Below are 18706 nucleotides of genomic sequence, written 5' to 3' on the forward strand. Positions count from 1 at the left end.
CACTTTCCTAAGCGTGGAAAGCTGAGAAGGTGCTCTTATGAATAAGACAGTGTCATGAAGGGGCGCGAGCAGACACGGTGCCTCACTGCCATGAGGCGCAGCCGTCCCTGCTCTGCCTTTGGCCAAGTGCGAGCCGGGAGGGTGGAGTCGCTGTGCCAGGCAGATGCACACAGATCAGGTCAGCACTACAGCACGTAGTCGTGTCCTGTCATGCAGCTTCTCAGCACAATCTCTGATCCCAGTCCATAGCTAGTATGCCTTTTGTGAAAGGAAATGGACTGAGTCGTACTGAATCTTTTATCGCTAGGTAGGATAGCGGAGACTGTAGGCAGAGTCAGGGATTTGCCTTCTGTAGATTTACTTTGAAATATTCTGTAGCTGATAGAGGAGAAGGTTCTTTCCTCCATGGAAGGGCTATGGGTATCTCACTGATCTTGCTGGTCTCCACCGTAACCTGGTCCAAGACAGTTGCATTGAGGGTACTGTGCTTGTAGCACTGCAGTCTTTGAATTCTGGATAAACAATGATTTTTTTAGTAGCCTTGCAAACTTAGGATAAAATGGCAGTCGTGGAAGGTGTGTACCAGGGTAGGCTTTGGTAGGTGTCATTTTCTTAGTAATTACAGCACGGAGGAAGGTATATCGTCCGATAGGACATTACTTTTTTTACCACAAGTTGGTGTGATACAGGCCTGACAAGGTATTTTTGTACCAATGGTTACAGAAAAAGGTTGGAGAATGTAAATTCATTTTTATTAGTAGTTAAATATGCTGCCTTTGAATGGGGAGCAGAGTCACGTGTGAGGGGAAGTCTCAGCATCTGTCAGGAGGCTCAGGAGGTTGATGTTCCTGCCTTAGAGACAAACCTGCTGATTTGGCCTCAGTTGAAAGCTCCCTGACAAAGTACTTTGCACTTTGCTAGAGGGGCTGGAAGGATTAAATCCGTGTATGTTGACCTAACTTGAATGACTGGTTTAAGGGGATTCCAAAACTTCATAGGCAATGAGCACTCAGAAATCCCTTCTGGCTGTCTCTGTCTGTTCCTGAGGTGCTCCAGATGCCCTTGATTGATGTTTCTCTTTCTGCACTTCTGCTGGCTGGTCTAATTAGCACAGAACAGGAAAGTTGAGTCTCCTAATGATGGCATCAAAACAAATTTAATAAAAGCACTTACTGTCTCTTTAGTGTTGTGTTTCAGCTAATCATTCCTTAAGACAAACTTTCCAACATGACCTGGGTTATCGCCAGTTCCTCTTGTGGGCAGCAGGTAAGTTACTTGTTGGCTGCCATCTGTCAGCAAGTTGAATGGTTTTGTACAGAGTGCAATCTGTAAACGTCCATCCCGGGATGGGCAGAAGATGTTACCCTGTGGATGAGGTGCATTGTCAGGACAAGAGCTTCAAAAATACAAGACATTGCTATATAGTACAGGACAAACTCTTCGAAATACAAGATACAGAGCTGTGAGTTTGCTGCTGAAGAGGTGAGGTGGTGCGTATGATTAGGTTCGTGTTGCTGTTCCATAGAAGCACCTCGTGACTCTGAAGTAAGTTATCTGTGAGCATATGCCCAAAAAGAGTCTACAGGGACAATTCCCATGGAATAGCTGATGTACTGCAAATTCACATCTTATCTTCGGAGTGACTTGCTCCTGTGGCAGATACGGTTAAGCAGTAAGGTGTGCCTCACACATGAAGTAGGTTAGGGCATGCAATGTTAAAATTGCCCATTTTTTTAAGATGCCTGACTTAGGTTCCCTGTATGGATAAGATAAAGCAAAACCTTTGAGCAGGTACCACGTAGCACTGCGTGTGCATACTTCAAGATTTCCATTTTGGCTCTCTGTGTTGCCAGCCATGGCCTGCTGATACTTGAACTTTTCTCATCAGAGGAGCTGGGAGCAGAACTTGACAGGCAAGACCTGTCCTACCTGTGCAAGAGCAGCAGGAAAACAGGCCTGCTTGGTTCTTCTTCTTAGATGAATTTTGTTTAGTCTTGAGTAGGCACCTGCTGTTCCCAGTTCCTTGCATAGCCCACGTTGTTCAAGGTACATGGTTTTGACTGCTGCATGCCTGCAGTTGCCTTGAAGTTCCCTTTAAATTATGTAATGGAAAGAGTGTGTATCTATCGTCATCCCAAGGGGGTTCACTGTTGTATCTTGGTAATGGCCACAGCTTCTGCTGTGCTTTTGTGCTGACCACATTTAATCTGTTCCAATGAATGCTAGGCAGAATTTCGTCCAAGTGCAGAAATGCATCATACCTGGTGATTATCTGCTTATATTATAAATAAACTCATTAGCCTATTTGTTCCCTCAGTTACAACTTCTACAAGCATGTTCAAGTGATTGTATGCTTTCTGGTTATGGCTCCAATCTTCTGCTTCAGAGAGCACTGTACTTATTAAATACAGATATGCAGGAGACACCCCTGAATTAAAATGAGATCCTTCCTGCATTCTTGTGTTCCATGTCTCCCTCAAGGGACGTGTCATGAATTGAAAAACTTCACCCACAACTGTTGATTTAAATCCCTCACCTGATTCATGGTTTGGTATAAAAATTCCTTATTATAATTTTCTGGCATAACATTTGCCTTATCTTGATAACCAGTACATATGGAATCGATGCTTCTTAGAGCTTTTGTTCTAGTCTAAAGACCTCATTTGTGGGTAACGGTAACTCAGAGCTCTTCCTGGGAGAGGAAAATTAGGATTGTGTTTTTCTAATGCATCATTTTGACATTTGATGTAGCATTGAGTAAGCTGGGTCACTTACTGTGTTGATTGGTGTAATGATGTCCTGTAGCTCTTTGTAGCCAACCCTCTTTTCTACTCCCCTGGATGCTACTTTCACTGTTTACCTCTTTTTCGGGTTTTTGTGAATACAGCGGTTGGCATGGTCCACCAGGCACTGTGGTGGTCTGCTGGTCACCTGTCTCTGCTGAGAGAGCTGTCAGCTTCTACTCTGTAGCTTTCAAGTGGCAGTTTATTCACAAGGAAAAGCTTCTCCATTATCTCATGGTACTTCTTATTATTTATGTAAAAGAGCTTTTGGTGAGGGAGCTCACTGAGCACTTTGTGGAAATCACCATCAGATGTTCTCACTTGCCACAGGCTTGCCGAATAATCTGCCCTACTGTATTGCCATATGAATGCATGTATCCATGCTATAAACTACCAAAATGAGCCCTCTGAGCCCTCATCATTCACGCTTTTGAGCTCACTGTTTTAGCACGTAGGTGTTGCTGGATAGACTCCAGTGTCCAAACTCTGACATCACAGATGACGACTTCAAGCAGGAATTTGTGATATCACACTCAGATCCTGCTGATGAAGTGGGAATTGCCAAGTTGATTTCCTTGGGTAAAAGTAAACAAGAAAAACTTTTAGCAAGAGAATATTCATTTTATTTAGCAAAGTGTTTCTGCAGTGAAAAGTGCACTGATTATTTCCTGTGAATCCTCTGAGGTCGGACGAACTGCCATTACAGGACAGCAAGCAGCTTACAGTTTGCCAAGTCCTCTTGTCAGCTTGCCAGCGCAACTACTCATCTTCTAAGCATCTACTTGCCTCTGAAGATCCAAAATGGGCGAAGCAGACTGAGCAGAGCAGTTTGGCAGCAACTTGGCTGCTGTGGCGGAGGTTTAACATCCGCAGTTGTTGCTGCAGAACGATCTTTCACCTACACTTCGGGAGTCATCTTTGAGGCACGTTTGCCAAAGCATGTCATCTCTGGGCTCTTCTGTAAGAAATCAAAATAGTGGCTTTGTTTCCAAAACCTCCAAGAGATCAGCACGGCTGCTCCGAGCATCCCAGGACAGCCCTGGGATGGCTGCGTGAGCAGGGGTACCCAAGGCCCTGATGCTATATTTTTAGTTAAAGGTGTAATGAAGGGTGTGCGTGTGCCCCATAGCTAACCTTTGGGGTTAGGGCTTGCTTTGCCTAACAAACAGGGAAACAAAAGATTGTCCTTTGTCCCTGGATTTACTGAAGTGAAGTAAGTAGGCTGGAGGTGCACACTGGGCAACAGAGGACATTATTATTTGTACCACCAAATGGTGCTTAGATTTCCATTTAGCAATCCCCAGGACAGAACAAACCTCCACTCTTAAGTAGATTTAGCTACTTTGCAGCAAATCTTTGGTTGTATGTAAAGTATTTCAAGAGCTTTATTGATTTTTAAAAGCATCCTGAAAGATAATGCTTGTGAAGTTAGTTCCCACTGGAGCTAATTTAGCTTTGGGTTGGTGTGCATCCTCAGAATGACTTATTTCAAGCTTAGTTTAATCTGATGAATTCCTCTTGTGTCATGTACAAGCAAATGTTTTAGCAATTATTAAATTATTCTCTTTACTTCTTCCATGAGCTACCTATACAGAGGGAAAAAAAAAAAAAAAGCAGCTCTGGCTGCTTTTAATTGAGCCATTTTGACTTCAGTTTTATATGAATCAAATTAAGGCTAATGAACTGATACTAATGATACTAATGTTTGAGAATTTTTGGAATCACAGAGAGCTAATAATAAAACTGCCAGGTCATGTGGAATATGACAAGTCATGAACAGAGAGGAGACAGCACTTTGTTCAGAAGAACTTGTCTTTGATTGCATGCTAAGATTCTGCAAAAGGTGTGTACATTCATAGGCACAATTTCAGCATCCTCTAGCTTCTCCAAAGCAATGCCTGTGTTGAAACTTGTAGTTTTCCACTTAATGTTAAATGCCAAGTCTCTATTTCAGCTCTCCAAAGTCTTCTGATTTGCAGAGGCTGAATTCCTTCGTATCCCCCTGACTTCCCTGCTAGGCTCCCTGTGTGGCTAGCATGCTCGCAAGTGGGCTGCTCCAACAGGATGGGAATATTCAGTCAAGGAAGGGCAATGATGCAAATAGAAGGTTTCTGCTTCTTTCTAAAGCAAAATAGCATGACCTGAATTCCTCTAGGCTTAATAACCCTGCTTGTATTAATTATCCTAGGTGAGGTTGCAGTTGTCAAATTAGGTTTGATTGCTCCCACTTCTGCGTGGATGATGTACTGGCAATCATTTAGCAGAGCTGCATATTAATTTTCCTTAATAGTCATGTTGCAGAAAAGATTAAAATGCTGGTAGCTTGATGTTCCAAAACAGATCGAAATGTTAGGTACCACCAGTGTCAACATAATGGCTTCCTCAGGAATGGGGGAATTAATTTAAATATGTTTAAAATTTCTACCAGCAATTCTAGTCTGTTCTTCTCTAGGTGTTAATATGCTGCTAATCAAGTACTTCTGATTTACTCCCGATCACTCCTATGATTTACAATTCTCTTCTGCTCTCACCTTTTTATAGTCAACGTCAATATGCATGAAGCTGATGCTGTTTGCAGGTGTGTTCTCTCTGCTTTTATTCTCAAGCTGTCCAAACCTGTCACTTCTGCCCATCACTCTGAGTCAGAGCTGTCGGAAAGGCTTATTCCCATTTTGTGAAGAATTCCTAGAAGTTGAGGATATGAAAAAGTAACTTTCAGTAATCTGCCTTTGGTAGCAGCGTTGGCTGTTCTCTTACAAACCAGGTGATAGTAAGAGGGGTTCCTTGGGGACAGCTCTGTGCTCAAAAAGGGGTTGCATGTATCTAGCCATAGGGCAGTGCCAGCAGGTACTTCACTGTGAGAGGGTTGTTTCACTGGAGACTAACATTTTTCTTGTCTGCATTTAATAAGAAAATATAGTTCAAGTTTTTTGTTTGTTTTGTTTTGTTTTGTTTTTTAATTGTAGAGCTGCAAACAAAACCCACACCACAAAATGAAGCAGTGGTTAGAAAGACAACAGCAGAACAAGGTGGGGCACAAGATGGCTGATGCCAGTGTTATAAAGCTGTTACGAAGACCGATGGAAGTTCTGCCTTCGTTGACCCCAGCAGGAGTTTCTCTGTGAAATACTGAAGGCTGTGGTTTTGACCTGGCGTGTTTGTTCAGCAAGTGCTCAGACACGTGGCTACATCCACTCTTGTGCAACAAAGGAAATGGCATTCATCTGTTCCCTAAATTTTGCACAAGCCAAATGGGGATGTTGTGTGAGGCTGTGGCTTAAACAAACGGCCCAGACATACAGAAACTGGTTAGACAATAAAGTAGGCAAGACACTGGGCTCTGCTGAGGTTGTTGACCTCAGAGAGTTCATGGCAGATCACTAGCAAGAAATGGTAACAGAGGTGACTTGAGTTCAGTTTGCCACTGAAAATGGGTATAATGTGGGGGAAGTGGAGCTCTGTTCCAGCTGTGGGTGTTACAGGTCTCCTCGGTCTCTGTCCTTCAGCTGTGCCAGTCAGGTGGAGCAGTTGTGGGGACAGAGAGGATTGACCTCCATGGTGCGGAGGTGAACGGGGTGGATGAAAGCTGGCACAGTGGGTGACAAGACGTGCCTGGCTCTTGAGGTGTTTGCGGGCTCCCTGAGGGATGTTTTCTGGGTGTTGGTGGAGGAGGGAGTGGAAAGGCTGCCTGTGATGAGGGCAGACTGGCTGAATTGGCTGTCGCATCGCTTGGCTCCCTTTGCCTGAAGCCCTGACACAACCTCATGAGGTGCCGTTCAGGTTTAGCACAGGCTGCAGGACATTTCCTCAGACCACACATCCCCTCCAGGTGTCCCAGTGGCACCAGAGCTGGCTGGCCTTGAGGGCGTGCGGCTGGTGGATTCCTGCCTCCAGACCCTCTGCGTGCACACCTCGTGGGCAGCCAGGGGAAAGAGGCCGCCAGCTATGTGTATATGGGTGATATGGGAGGTAGAAGATAGTTTTTCCTACTTACGAGGCTTTTAATGAGGATTTCATCAGAACTAGGGCCTTTGCCAAGGGATAGAACAGGTGGTGATGGAGGTATGTCTGGGGATCCTGGCAAAGGTATGTGACTCTTCATAGATATGAGCCTGGTTTCTCAGTAGCTACTTCATAAAGCTGCCCTTTGAGAGCAGGAGCTTGGAGCGAATGTCTTGTCTTGCCCAAAATAAATGGCACAGCTCTTGGGGACTGGCAGTAGAAAAAAAGACTAAAGAAAATCGGTCATATGGCAGGAGAAGCGGTCAGCCTGCAATATCTGGGTGCCCTACAGGCTATTCCTCTACGGACAGTGAGCGTAGTGCTGCTGAGGAGCAGGTGGGATAAATGCACACCAGGCAAGGGCAGAAGAGACAACTATTATCAAAGTTTGTCAGGCTCAGAAGTGCATGGAAAGATGGATTTCCCTGTTGGGTAACAGCTGTCTGGACTCTTGGAAAATAGAGTGAAGCCTGAGGTCTGTGTGGCAGCACAAAACAGTTTTAGGACAATGGGTCTAAGGCGGGCACCTGCTGGCCAACCTGAACTCGTCTGATCGATTGGTGGGGTGAGCAAGGCCTGGCACACGCGCAGAGCCGTGTGAGGGTGCTCCTCGCTCACCCGCCCAATATCTGCCCTTAACAAAAATCCCTGCCATGTGGGAAGCTGCTGCCCTCTTCCCAGCAAGCAGAAGCAGCTCGCAGACCTCCTCCACGTGCTGAGCATGTGCTGTGCGCAGCGTGCTGCCTGAGAGGAAGCACGGAGGGGAGAAGGAAGCACCATTTGTATTCCTGACTATATTGCTTTTATAGCAGGAGGCGAAAAGGGAGGTTGTGGTCACCTAGTCTGACCCTGGTTGTCTTCCCTCTTGTCAAGTTTCTGCTCTGCGTAAATGTGTGTTCATAAACTGTGACGGAGCTTGGGGAGGGAGAACAGAGCTGCTTGGAAGACCTGTGTAGGTGCGATGCTGGACTGTGTGCTGTGGTCTTGGAGCAGCGCTCGGGAGGGCTTTGGCCATGCAGCTTGTGACAAATAGTTAGGTGTTTTCACATGGGTTCTCATCCCTAAGATGTTCCTGTAGTTCTCAGCATTTCAGGTAATTTTCTCCACAGCATGTCCCTTAACCTGGGAGGTGATAGATAGTATCTCCTGGAGGGAGGCAGGTGCTCCTGACTTAGCGGGCTCATGAAGGACTTCTGCTGGCAGGTGGAGATCTGAACCCCACCTCCAGAGGGTGAAGCTTGTGCCTAGAAGCTCCTTTCTTCTCTGTAGGTCTCCTCCTCCCCTATGCTCTTAGGCCCTCCCTCCTGCTGCTGAATTACTGTGATTGGTATTCCAAGACTGAACATGACCATCGCCTGTCCCTTCCCCACCCCATCTCTGCAAGTCCAACGACAAGGTACCTAAAATGGCTGAAGCTATTAATTGGGTGGGTACAGCATCCTGCCCCTCAAAGTGACTCTGGGCTCCTGCAGTTACAGGTCTGGCTGGAAGATGTCCCCGGTCCCTGTGTGTCCCCCAGGGCTCTGCTCCTGCTGGAGGGCTTGTTGCAGGGGGTGGCTGCACAATTTACTAGCGAAAATTGCTTGTGGTCATTGTGAGCCATCAATATCTAAAGCTGGTTGTTACCTTCACTGTCAGGAAATGCATACCTTTGTGGGAATATCCCTTCTGACTTCTGATAAATAATTTTATGGCTTTGGCATGAGGGAGAGAGACTTTTGTTCCAGTTGCAAGATCTTTTTCTCTGCTAAAATCAGATTTTGCTTGGTGTATTTCTTAGAGCTCCATAAAGTACAATTAGTCACTAACATCAAAATTAATGTTAATGCTAGAGTAATGCAATTTATGAACAATTTTTAAAAGTATTCAGCACTTACATTTACAACAAAATTATAAGTTTAAAAAACATCTAGCTTTGCTTTTTCTCACACAGATTGCTAGTATGACAGTCCCTTGCACAACAAGTCCACAAACCTTTCCAGAATAAGGCAAATACCCTGTTTTTGCAATGATTGCTTACCTGCTGTTCTCCATCTCTGTGGCCATTGAGAGAGCCTGGGGATTTAAGAGTTCTGCACACTCTGTACTGTTGAAACTGCACTGACTATGGAGTTTTGAATGTAATTTTTGGAGAGCAATTACAGTATAAGGTAAGGGGGGGTGAGAGGGAGGATGCCAGTGATTTTGGAAACTTGTATTTCACTTTTTGCTGTACCTCAGCTGTACCTGATCGCTTAGGTACCTGCTTCAACTTTGGAAATAGCAGCCAGGTATGGAAATGCTGCTGAGCTTGGTATCAGATATTTTTAGCTCTCTTCTGTCCAGTACTCTCGATGCTTTTCCAAGTACTGAGGTACTTAACTTTAAAAATGTCGTATAGCCATGCTAAGCCTCCATTCCTCACCCATGAAGAGGCCATTATTGCTTTTTTCTCATTTCTGTTTTGGATATTTCACAGACCAGGGCACCTGTCTGTATGTCTCCCTAGTTCAGTCCTCCCAGCTCTGTTTCCCCTTAGATGATGCTGCACAGATGATGATAAATGCTGTCTCTCCTTGCCTCATTAAATAATTTACAAGCTTAAAGTCTTTGTCTGCCTTTAACGTCCTCTGTCTTGCTGTCCACCCCATTGTCTGGTTTGGACTGTACGTTCTCTGACACACAGCAGTGTTTTGATGTAGATTGCTCCTAAATCCTGCAGCATACACAGCCAGGACTGGTGCTGCTCAGTCTCCAGAAATGGCACTTTTGGTAATTAGGTAGCTCTTTCCTTCCAGAGAGCGGTTGCATAGCACAGCTGGCTGCGTTCAGTGCAGCATGTTCCCTTACTGGAATTGTATTTCTCAGATCCTATTTTCTCTGCGATTCTGCCTCAAGGAGGGAAGCAGAGGTGACAACTGCTGCCAGCTGAACAGATCCTGACCTGCCTCCATTCCTCTCGCCGCTCCTGTGCTGCCCAGCTGATCTGGCTGCTGCCTGGAGGCTTCACAGCAATGTAATCACAACTAGTTACTTGACAGCAGGAGGCATGAAGCCTCTACAAGCTGCTCCATCCTTCTGTGCAGCACTGGAGATGAGGAGGATTGGGTGTAAACTGGTAAAACGCTACCACGTATGGACAGGGCTACAAGAGGCTGGGGCTGCCTGATGGGCATGCTGCTTGCTCCTGGTCAGGTCGTGGGCCAGGCAAGTGTAGCCTCTTGTTCTGTAGCTGGAGAAAACCATGATCCACTGACCTCCTGCCCCACTGAGCTCCTGGGCAATGAGCAGTGTCCTGGATAAAGCACAGGAGAACTGAGAGTGGGGCCCGCTGGGGCACCCGCTGCTCTTCTTGCAGCCTTCCTGGCAGTGCAGGTGCGGGGCAGCGCGCAGGGACAGCCTGCTGGGAGAAATCCCTGGGTCAGCCCCAAATCTTGTGCTTGCCGCAGCACTTTGGTGTGAAACGAGCTCTCTGAAGGCTGACTGAACCTTTCACAAACACTTTCTCATTGGATTTCAGCAGCCTGTGGTATAAAATCAATAGCAGGCATCCGGACTTCCTAGCATCATGGCTCTTTGTTCTTGTTTTGTATTAACTGGCTGAGTGAAATCCATGTTTGCTCTCTTGTAACAGTGCTGGACTATCCTTGAGAACCTCTCTGTGTGTTAACATCTTTGAGTGGTGCTCTTTGTTCACCATGGACTCTGTAAGCACACAACTGATGCTCCAAGTGAAGATATCGATGCTTTGTTTTTTTGATCTCAGGGTGAGCAAGTTCAGGGATCTAAACCAATAAAGAAACAGCCCAGAAAAAAAAAAAAAAAAGATAAGGGTTTTTCTGCTGGTTGTCCTCCCTCTCCCTCAGCCTGTTGCCTGCAGATACTGGCACCTGTGCAGGAGAAAGGCAATGGCAACACCACAGCTTAATAAGTAATGCCTCTGAACTGCTGAGAAATCACATCCTCAGGCTCCCAAGGGATTTCTCTGGCTTTGGTGGCTGTGAGCATTGTTTCTTTTCATAACAGTTGCTAACCAAGAGCTGTGATGGTCCACACAGGGTGTAGCTGCTTGCCTGTACCAGCGTAAAGTGATTCACAATGGTATCAGCATGGTGTGCTCTCTGTGGTAGGTCACTGTATTTTTCACCTGAAGGGCAGTCTAGGTAAAGGTTTGTTTTGCAGGCATCTTTTCAACAAACACACACACGCACACAGATTGGTAATCTTCCATATCACTATCAACTTCAAAAAGTTTCAATTCCCTTCTGTACAAGACTTTTCATATATGACTTGCAGAAACTTTGATACATGGAGATCAAGACCAGAATATTTATTCTTTAATGAGCCATTTCTTTTGAATTTGTTTTACCAGCTCTCACATTGCTTCCGTGTGGTGCAAAGATGCAAACTCCTAGCCTCAGTAAACTTCATGTTCTTGACTGAAAGCAGGTGAGCAGCAGAGCATAGAGGCTACACCTTCTTGATTTGCATTCAGAAATAATTAATTGATTGTCAATTTTGCTGAAGGAGCATTCTGTCTTTTTCTCTAAATTCCTGAAATCACAAGAAAAAAGATATATGAAACACATAGCAGTAAATACTATTCTTAATAAATGCACAACTTGATTTTGGACCTGTAGCTATGATCATCTACAAATGGAGGCAGATGAGAATCACTAGACGGATGTTTTTGTTTGATCAAAGGCAAGTTGAACACTGCAGTCAAAATTCAGCGTGATTTCAGCTCCTATGGGGCAGTACCCAAATTTATACTGGAACTTACAGCTTAAATAGACATAACAGGTAACCAAAGGCCGTTAAGTTCTTCATGATTCAGAAATGCATTGGTTTGCTTTAGAGATTTTACAATTAACAGTCGTTAGTAATTTCCATTCACTGTCTTTGGTGCAAACATCGTTCCAGTCCAGTGTTCCTGATTTTGCAGTGCTGACTATGAATTCTTCCTCTCCATTTTTGGCATTTATTTAGTATTAACAAACTTCCTGGTCCCATGCTTCTTACTAAAGACGTTCTTAAAAAGAGTGACACAAATTACTGTTAGTTTCCCATTGGCTATGAAATTGCTTTTCATTAGTAGCTGCCACAAAAGCAGTGCTTGCTTTAATCAACTCCAGTTGCATTGTTTGGAGAGGCTTGCAAGGCTGACTGGCTTTCTCAACTTGATCTGTGTTCACAGTAATGAGGCATCAAGCTAATCAGACCGCTGCCATTACAATTAGCTGCTTATTAAATCCTAATTAAGGACCCAATTCTGCTGGGTGCTCAGTGCTGTTTGTAAGTAGCTGAATATCTCCATGTGCCTGTTTTGTGATTGCTAGTTGAAAGTGATACTTGGAGAGGATTGAAGCTCTCTGCTCACATGTAAGGAATCTGTGGTCTGTTTCAGCACTAATGGGGTAATTGACTTTAATGATGTTGGCTGGTAGGTAATGGGCAGAGCTGCCTTTCCTTCTCTGGAGCAACCTAGCATCAATGTCACTGTTAAATGGGCTGTGATTCACACAGCACAAGGCTGCATGATGCTGGAGCACAGCGCTTCCTATAAAATGTCCTGTGGCAGATTGCTTTCTGCACGTTCAGGCACTGGTGAAATGAGTTTGCAACTTTATTGTTCATCGGGGCCAATTACAAGCAAACTTTACATTAGCCAGACATGCTTCATTCTGAATAAACAACTCAGTTCTGTCCTCCTGAGGCTGGAAAATGTTAACTGTGTAGTATCTCTTTTAGAATTGAATTTCCAAGTGACCTTACTGCTGCCTGCTTTCTGTGCTGCGCAAGGTGCTGAGCCGAGCAGGGGCGCTTTCCTGAAGGAAAATCTCTCTGTCATGGGCTGGTGTTTTCACTCTTGTTTCTGCCAGGGGAAGATATCTGAAGTCTTCTTGATCTTCTTGTGGAGATGAGTTTTTAAGTTCACCTTGCTAGCCCGAGGAGCCGTGCTGTTTGTGGCGGCAGAGACAAGCCTGTCTTTGTAGGCCCCAGGAGGCCTCCCAGCTCCAACAACGGCTGGCCATCACCTCCCACAGCTGAGCTCGGGGAGCCCCCAGGGATGGATCTATGCAGAGAAAGAGCTCCATTTCGTGATTCAGTTCTGTCTACACCTTCGTGCACACATCCCTGCCTGGGGCAGGGCCTCCGCACCACAGGGCCTTCCCGTTCTCCTGAGCAGCCAGGCCTCCTGTGTGTTGGTGTGAGGGTTTGACTTCCCTGTGGAGACTAAGTCATGTTAACATGACAGCAGTCCTGTTGAGCCTTTCCCACATCCTTCTTTATGCCCTGCTGTTCCCATTTACCTCCCAACACCCCCTGCCAAAGCAGCCTGCTGCTCTGCCTGGTGGGTAGAGGCAGCGCTATTCCCAGCGATGCTGAATGAACATGCACCAGATGTCTCTCATTCTTCAAGCAGCAGCATAAAACCCAGTCCTCTTCCATTTGAACTTGGGCTGATTTCACCACAGGTGTCTTTTAAGTTAGATACCCTTAAATTTAAGTGCTCAGCCTTCTCAGTGTGAACATCTGCACCAGTAAAAGTGAGCTCACATGGGGTTCCCACAAGTCCATTGCTCCACAATGCTGCCCTAATCACTTTCCAAACGTTAGTGAAAGGAATTGAGCTTATTTTACAGGCTTAGTTGCAGTCATAAATTTTTGCATTGCTATTGTGTTACAGATGAAAGCTAATTTCCTGGGTTTGATCTTGATATCTCTGTGGCTCTGAAGAAGTGCTCTCAAGTGCCCAAGGTGCCTGGAGCCGGTTCTGACTTGTGGAGGGTTGTCAGCACAGGATAATAGAGTATTCAACTACTTGATATTAATCCTTGGTTTTCTACTTGCCATGTTAATTGGAGGAATGATGTCTTTTCTGTGTTAAGCGGGTGACGAATCAAATGCTAAATGTAAGAGCCAATTGCTGCTTCTTAGATTTAGAGATTCTGCAACTTTTATCAGTCCACATGGTTATTGGCGTTGCTTTTGCATAACTTTGTGACCTTTAGCAGCAGAGAACTCTTCCTGCTGGTTGTTTATCAGCCTTACCCTTTGCAGCTGGTCCTGCTGGATCTGAAGTTGGATGGCCCAACATTTCACTTAGCAGCCTTGCTAATAAGAAAAGACATCAAGACTAAGTAAACGTTTCCCCCCCAGGGAACAACAAATTGACCAAAACTCCTTATAGGAAAAAAAAAAACGGTATTTGGGTTTTGTTCCATCTGGGCGGTCTGCGTGCAGGGCAGGTCTGGGCTCCTACCAGACCTGGAGGAGGCCATCTGGCTTCTGTTATGGGAAATATGTTGCAAATGTGCATTTGTACCTTCACTTCTTGGTCTTAATCTGCTCCCTGAACACAGCAGTAATGCAAAAGTGTGCAAGGCAGGTAGAAATCCCTATCTGAAGAGGCAGATGCAAGAACTGGTTTCTCAGCTATTCAGTAATGCAAAAGGTCTTGTCTGTTTAGTTTCTTCCCCCACAATGTGAAATGTGAACAATGCACTTAGCTGTTACCATGATAACCGGGCTTTAGAGCCTTTTGAAATACCTGGAGTCCTAAAGCACTGGCAGACTGGATGTTGGAGTAGAGGTTCTGAGCCGTGAATATTCCTAAGGAAATCCAGCTTATTTCCTGACTTGCTTTGTAATTAAAGGTATTCTTGGCATGACACTAGCTCTGCTTTCACATTTCCTTTTGAAAAGAAAGCAGAGATCTCATGTCGCTGAACCAACAGTTACACTTTTTGTAGGATAGCAATGCTGCTTTGTTTCTCCTTCACTTACATTTTTGTTTTTCTACTATTTTGAATTAGCAAAGATCTGATCTTACATATGCTTGGCCTTTGTGTAAAGACAGAGCGGGGAAAAACTGGGCACTTAGCCCAAATTGTCCTGCGTGCTTGGCTAGGATCTTGTAGCTATGTCTGTCCACTTTTGGATATCTCTTTTTGCTAATAAAATGTTCTTGGGTTTGGAGGAAGCTGCTTGATTGGAAAGAGACTGGAGCACTCGACCACAAAATGCTCGTCAGGTCCTTGTGCTCTTATCTGTCACATCCAGAGATTTCTCATGTCACAACCAGTTTTCTACGTCTTTCCTGGTTATCTTAATCTTGGGTGAGGACTTCGTCAGGCGCCCAGCCCCGGCCTACGGAAACACAAGGGTACAGGGTGATAAAGTCTATCGCAAGTGACCAAACCAGCCTCCCGTCTGCCTTAGAAAGAAGCGACGCCCCAAGAGCTTAGCTTTTAATAGTGTGCCCCTCTGTGGGTCACTGTGGGACTGTGTCCATAACAGTCTACAGGGGAAGCAAAAGAAAAACACTTAAAAGTGTAGCCACAGGAAAGGAAATTCAAATGTGTGTATCTAGGGTGCTATTATTCATCCAAGCATTTTAAAGATGTGGGTACAATTTTCCACATCTAGCTCTGGATTTAATAATTAGGCCCAGCAGAAATGATCTGTTGGATTTTCAAGCCTTCAGCCTGACAGCAAAGTGCATTTACTTGTATTGTTTGGAGTCCCAGAGGAAAAAAAAAAAAAAAAAAAAAAACCACAGAAGAGTGCTAGACACTAGACACCGGGCAAAGCTCTGGGAGACATGAATCTGTGATATTAGCTTCTTAAATATGGTTGTTTCATTTCCTGAAACCTTTATGCTGTAGCATCCGTATGTTGAAAGACCTTGGTTGCAATTAACCTTTAAATGCTTAGACAGTTGCAATGACTGCAGAATCTGCTTAATGCACTAAGAGATTAAGGATGCCTTTTGATGGTGGGAATTCACCTTCCAGGCTGTCTGGGATGGGTCATTTCCATTGTCTCTCTCATATTTAGATTTTGTGCTGTGTGCAGTTCCTTTGTACTTATTAATTTCCTCCAGGTCTCTGCTGTCACACCTTCGTCCATGCCCTTGGGCTTGTTACTGCAGCCAAGGTAAAACCATTTAAAATCACACATGAGTCGATGCTGTCCAGGAAGTGCTTCAGGAAAATCTGTGGGTTTGTTTTTATCTGCAAGTGATTTTGTGCAGAGGGAGACTCCTGGAGTCCCAGACAAGGCACTGAACTGGTGCCTGAGTGTGTGCATCCTTTTCTATTTGCTCTGCAAACAACACACACTGCAAACCACACCTTTACCGTGGTCCTAAGTTCATAAAATAATCCACCTGTTATTTGAAAGAAGGATATTTGCATTCTGGCATGTTACAGTGTTCAGGGATGCAGTTCACCAAAATAAATATTCCTAAACTTTTCTACTTTTCCAGCAATTTGACTGCAACAACTATCCAAGTAACACATTTCTTCCTGCACAGGAGAGTAGCATAGCTGTTTGAGCCATGAACTGGGGTCAGGTCAGGAGTCCTTAGATATACCTGTTGCTGTGTGAATGACATGTTCTGACTTTTCACATCTCTGTGCATTTATTGAAGTGGAAAACAATAACGTTTACTATCTTCCATATAAGCTGTGGGGCTGAATTTATCACTGGAAGTGCTCTGAGATGATTGATTCAGCATCCATGAATATGCATGGTCTTGCTCTGTGGCTGATAAATAGGCAGCTCTGGTATCCAGGTCTTGGTCAGGCTCTGAATACAGGAGAATTTTGCAGGTTGGTGGTGGGGATGCTTCTGGCATGGCAGGTCAGAAAGAGGAAAGGGCAATGAGAACTTGTAATGACTGATAACTGCAGGAGTTTTGATCAGATGGATTAAGGCAGTTACTGATGTCATTAAGGCAGTTACTGATTGTCATTTGTGCATACTTTTTTTTTTTTTAATATAAAAATGGTATGTTTTATTACCTTAAATGCTCTCTTTAATGCCCTTAGAAAATTACATTAGGTTTTACACATTATCAGTCCTCATGTCCTTGTGGAGACATTATCCTTGTTGACTAGCAGTAGTATTTGTCTGATAATTCTTCTGAAAGTTATTGAAGATGAGATGCACTTAATTAAAAAAAATAATCCCCATATAAACCTAAAGAATTGTGCATGTGTGGGCAGCTCATCAGAAGTCTGTTACCTAAAAGACACAGCATTAATGGTCGGAATACAGCTTCTACTAGATCACATCTTGCAGTCCAGCTTGGTTTGCAAGCGTGCTATTTAAAGTGGGAGTATTTTGACTTCTGCAAATATTTAGCTTTTAGAAGTTAGCATTTTGTTTTGGAAGTTTAAAACTTTTAAAATTTGTAATTGTGTATAAACAAGATCACGCAGGTTCTTCCCTCCTCCCCAGTGGATATCGAGAGCAGTTGCAAATCTCTTCCTTTACAGGAAAGGGTGAAGGAACAGGAGAACTGGAAATGCTTTTCTGCACTGTGGAAGGCAAAGAGTTTGGCAGTGTAATGTTTTAAAAATGCATGACACTTATTTTCTATGGAATTTTTATTTTAAAATTGTGATATGGATATATAAATTACAAAGTGTAATGTGCTCAAATGAATGGGAGTCTTTCATACAGGGCTTATTATTTTTGCCAGAGTCTAACCTATTCCCCTTGGTAATTGTGAGACAAACTATTGGCAAATCAGCTGGGCCAGCCTGGGCGGCTGAACAGTGGTGGGAGCCGGGGGTTTGGTGCCTGTGCATGGGGCTGCTGAGGCCAGTGGGGATGGTTTTGCCATCTGTGGGCTTCAAGTGAAGAAGAGCAGAGAGCAGAAAAGCAACACAGGCACGAAAACAGCCTGGAAGTAGGAGAGCTAAGCAGGCAAGCTTGTTCAGCTAGTGAAAGTACTACAGGAACACTTGATTAGAGCATGTCAGTGCCTTCAGATTCCTGGAGATGATTCCTGGTGTTAACAGGGCTCTTTTATGCAGCAACAGTAGTGGTAAGAGAGGCTGGTGAGAAGCGAGGCTGGTGAGAAGCGAAGCTGGAGAAATTAGGAATGGTTTCTTTATAAGGTATAAACCGCTGGAACAAGCTGCTGAGAAGTGCTGGGCTCTCTGTAGCCAAACCTCTCCATATCTTAGGAAATATTAATCTTTTGCCAAATACGTTCTGTACTTCAGCACCTCATGCTTTTAAGCACCTCTTTAGAGAAAGATCCTCTCATCGCAGTGGGCCAAAGCCAGGTCAGGCAGAAATCACCCACGGCTGATTTTTGTTCTGCCCACAAAGCCTTCAGAATAAAGATAGCTCCAGAAGGAATTGTTCTAGTGGAAAAAAAATCCCGTGACACTCCTTTCACAAGCTTTAAAGCAAATGGCAAGCTACAGGTATAGGTACATGGTTTGATTTGTAGTGAAATCCCTTTAGTAATCCTGACTGCTGTGCCTGTTGAGCTGTGCCACACGGGTAAGGTGTCCAAGGCAGGTACTGAATCAGCCTGGTGATGCTTTCAGATGACTTTCCCAGTACCAGTGTTGATGCTGATGATGTCTGAAGGTGGAGGAGACAAGTGTGATCTCAGCCCATCACTGCTGGCTGCCTCCTCTGGGAACGAAGGCTGTGCTGAGGGGAGGAGGGGTTGTGCTGGTGGTTAAGTTGGCAGTGCCCAGCCTGCGTGTACACAAAACCAGGACGGTGATGCTGATGAAGTCCAGCTTGGGTAAAATGGACTTCTAAGTGAATAGCTTGAGGAATGAAGTCAGTAATGGTGTGACACCTGTGCTGGGAATGGGGTAGATCTGAAGAGACCTGTGCCCTGAGCGAAGATCTGTCTCCTGCCTCAAGGAGTTTCTGTCTGTGCGGGGTCAGTAGCTTCAGCAGAAGGATGGGAACAGGCCTGAAGCCAGCGTGTCCTTGGCTTTGCCAGGGGAGTGGATTTATTCACTCCCATTTTAGAGGGGGTTCCTTGAAGAGAGAGGGTAATTCTTAGGGAGACAAAAGAGGCAACAATCGGGGTGAGGAGAAGAAGGTAGGATGTCAAGTCTGATGGCTGCTTACCTTATGTTTTCCTTCGAGGCATCTAGCATAAGCTACAAGTG

General features: G+C 44.8%; 1 protein-coding gene across 1 annotated transcript in view; it reads left to right on the plus strand.

Moving 5' to 3' along the window:
• The first annotated feature begins 1227 nt into the window (after nucleotides 1–1227).
• PRLHR (prolactin releasing hormone receptor) overlaps nucleotides 1228–18706 on the plus strand; it is a 75403-nt gene continuing 57924 nt past the window's right edge. Inside the window, exon 1 of the mRNA XM_050711952.1 lies at nucleotides 1228–1266. Within this exon, the coding sequence (XP_050567909.1) occupies nucleotides 1228–1266 (39 nt within the window). The remainder of the gene's footprint in view (nucleotides 1267–18706) is intronic.

Source organism: Cygnus atratus, chromosome 7 (assembly GCF_013377495.2).
Source record: "Cygnus atratus isolate AKBS03 ecotype Queensland, Australia chromosome 7, CAtr_DNAZoo_HiC_assembly, whole genome shotgun sequence".
Lineage (NCBI taxonomy): Eukaryota > Metazoa > Chordata > Aves > Anseriformes > Anatidae > Cygnus > Cygnus atratus.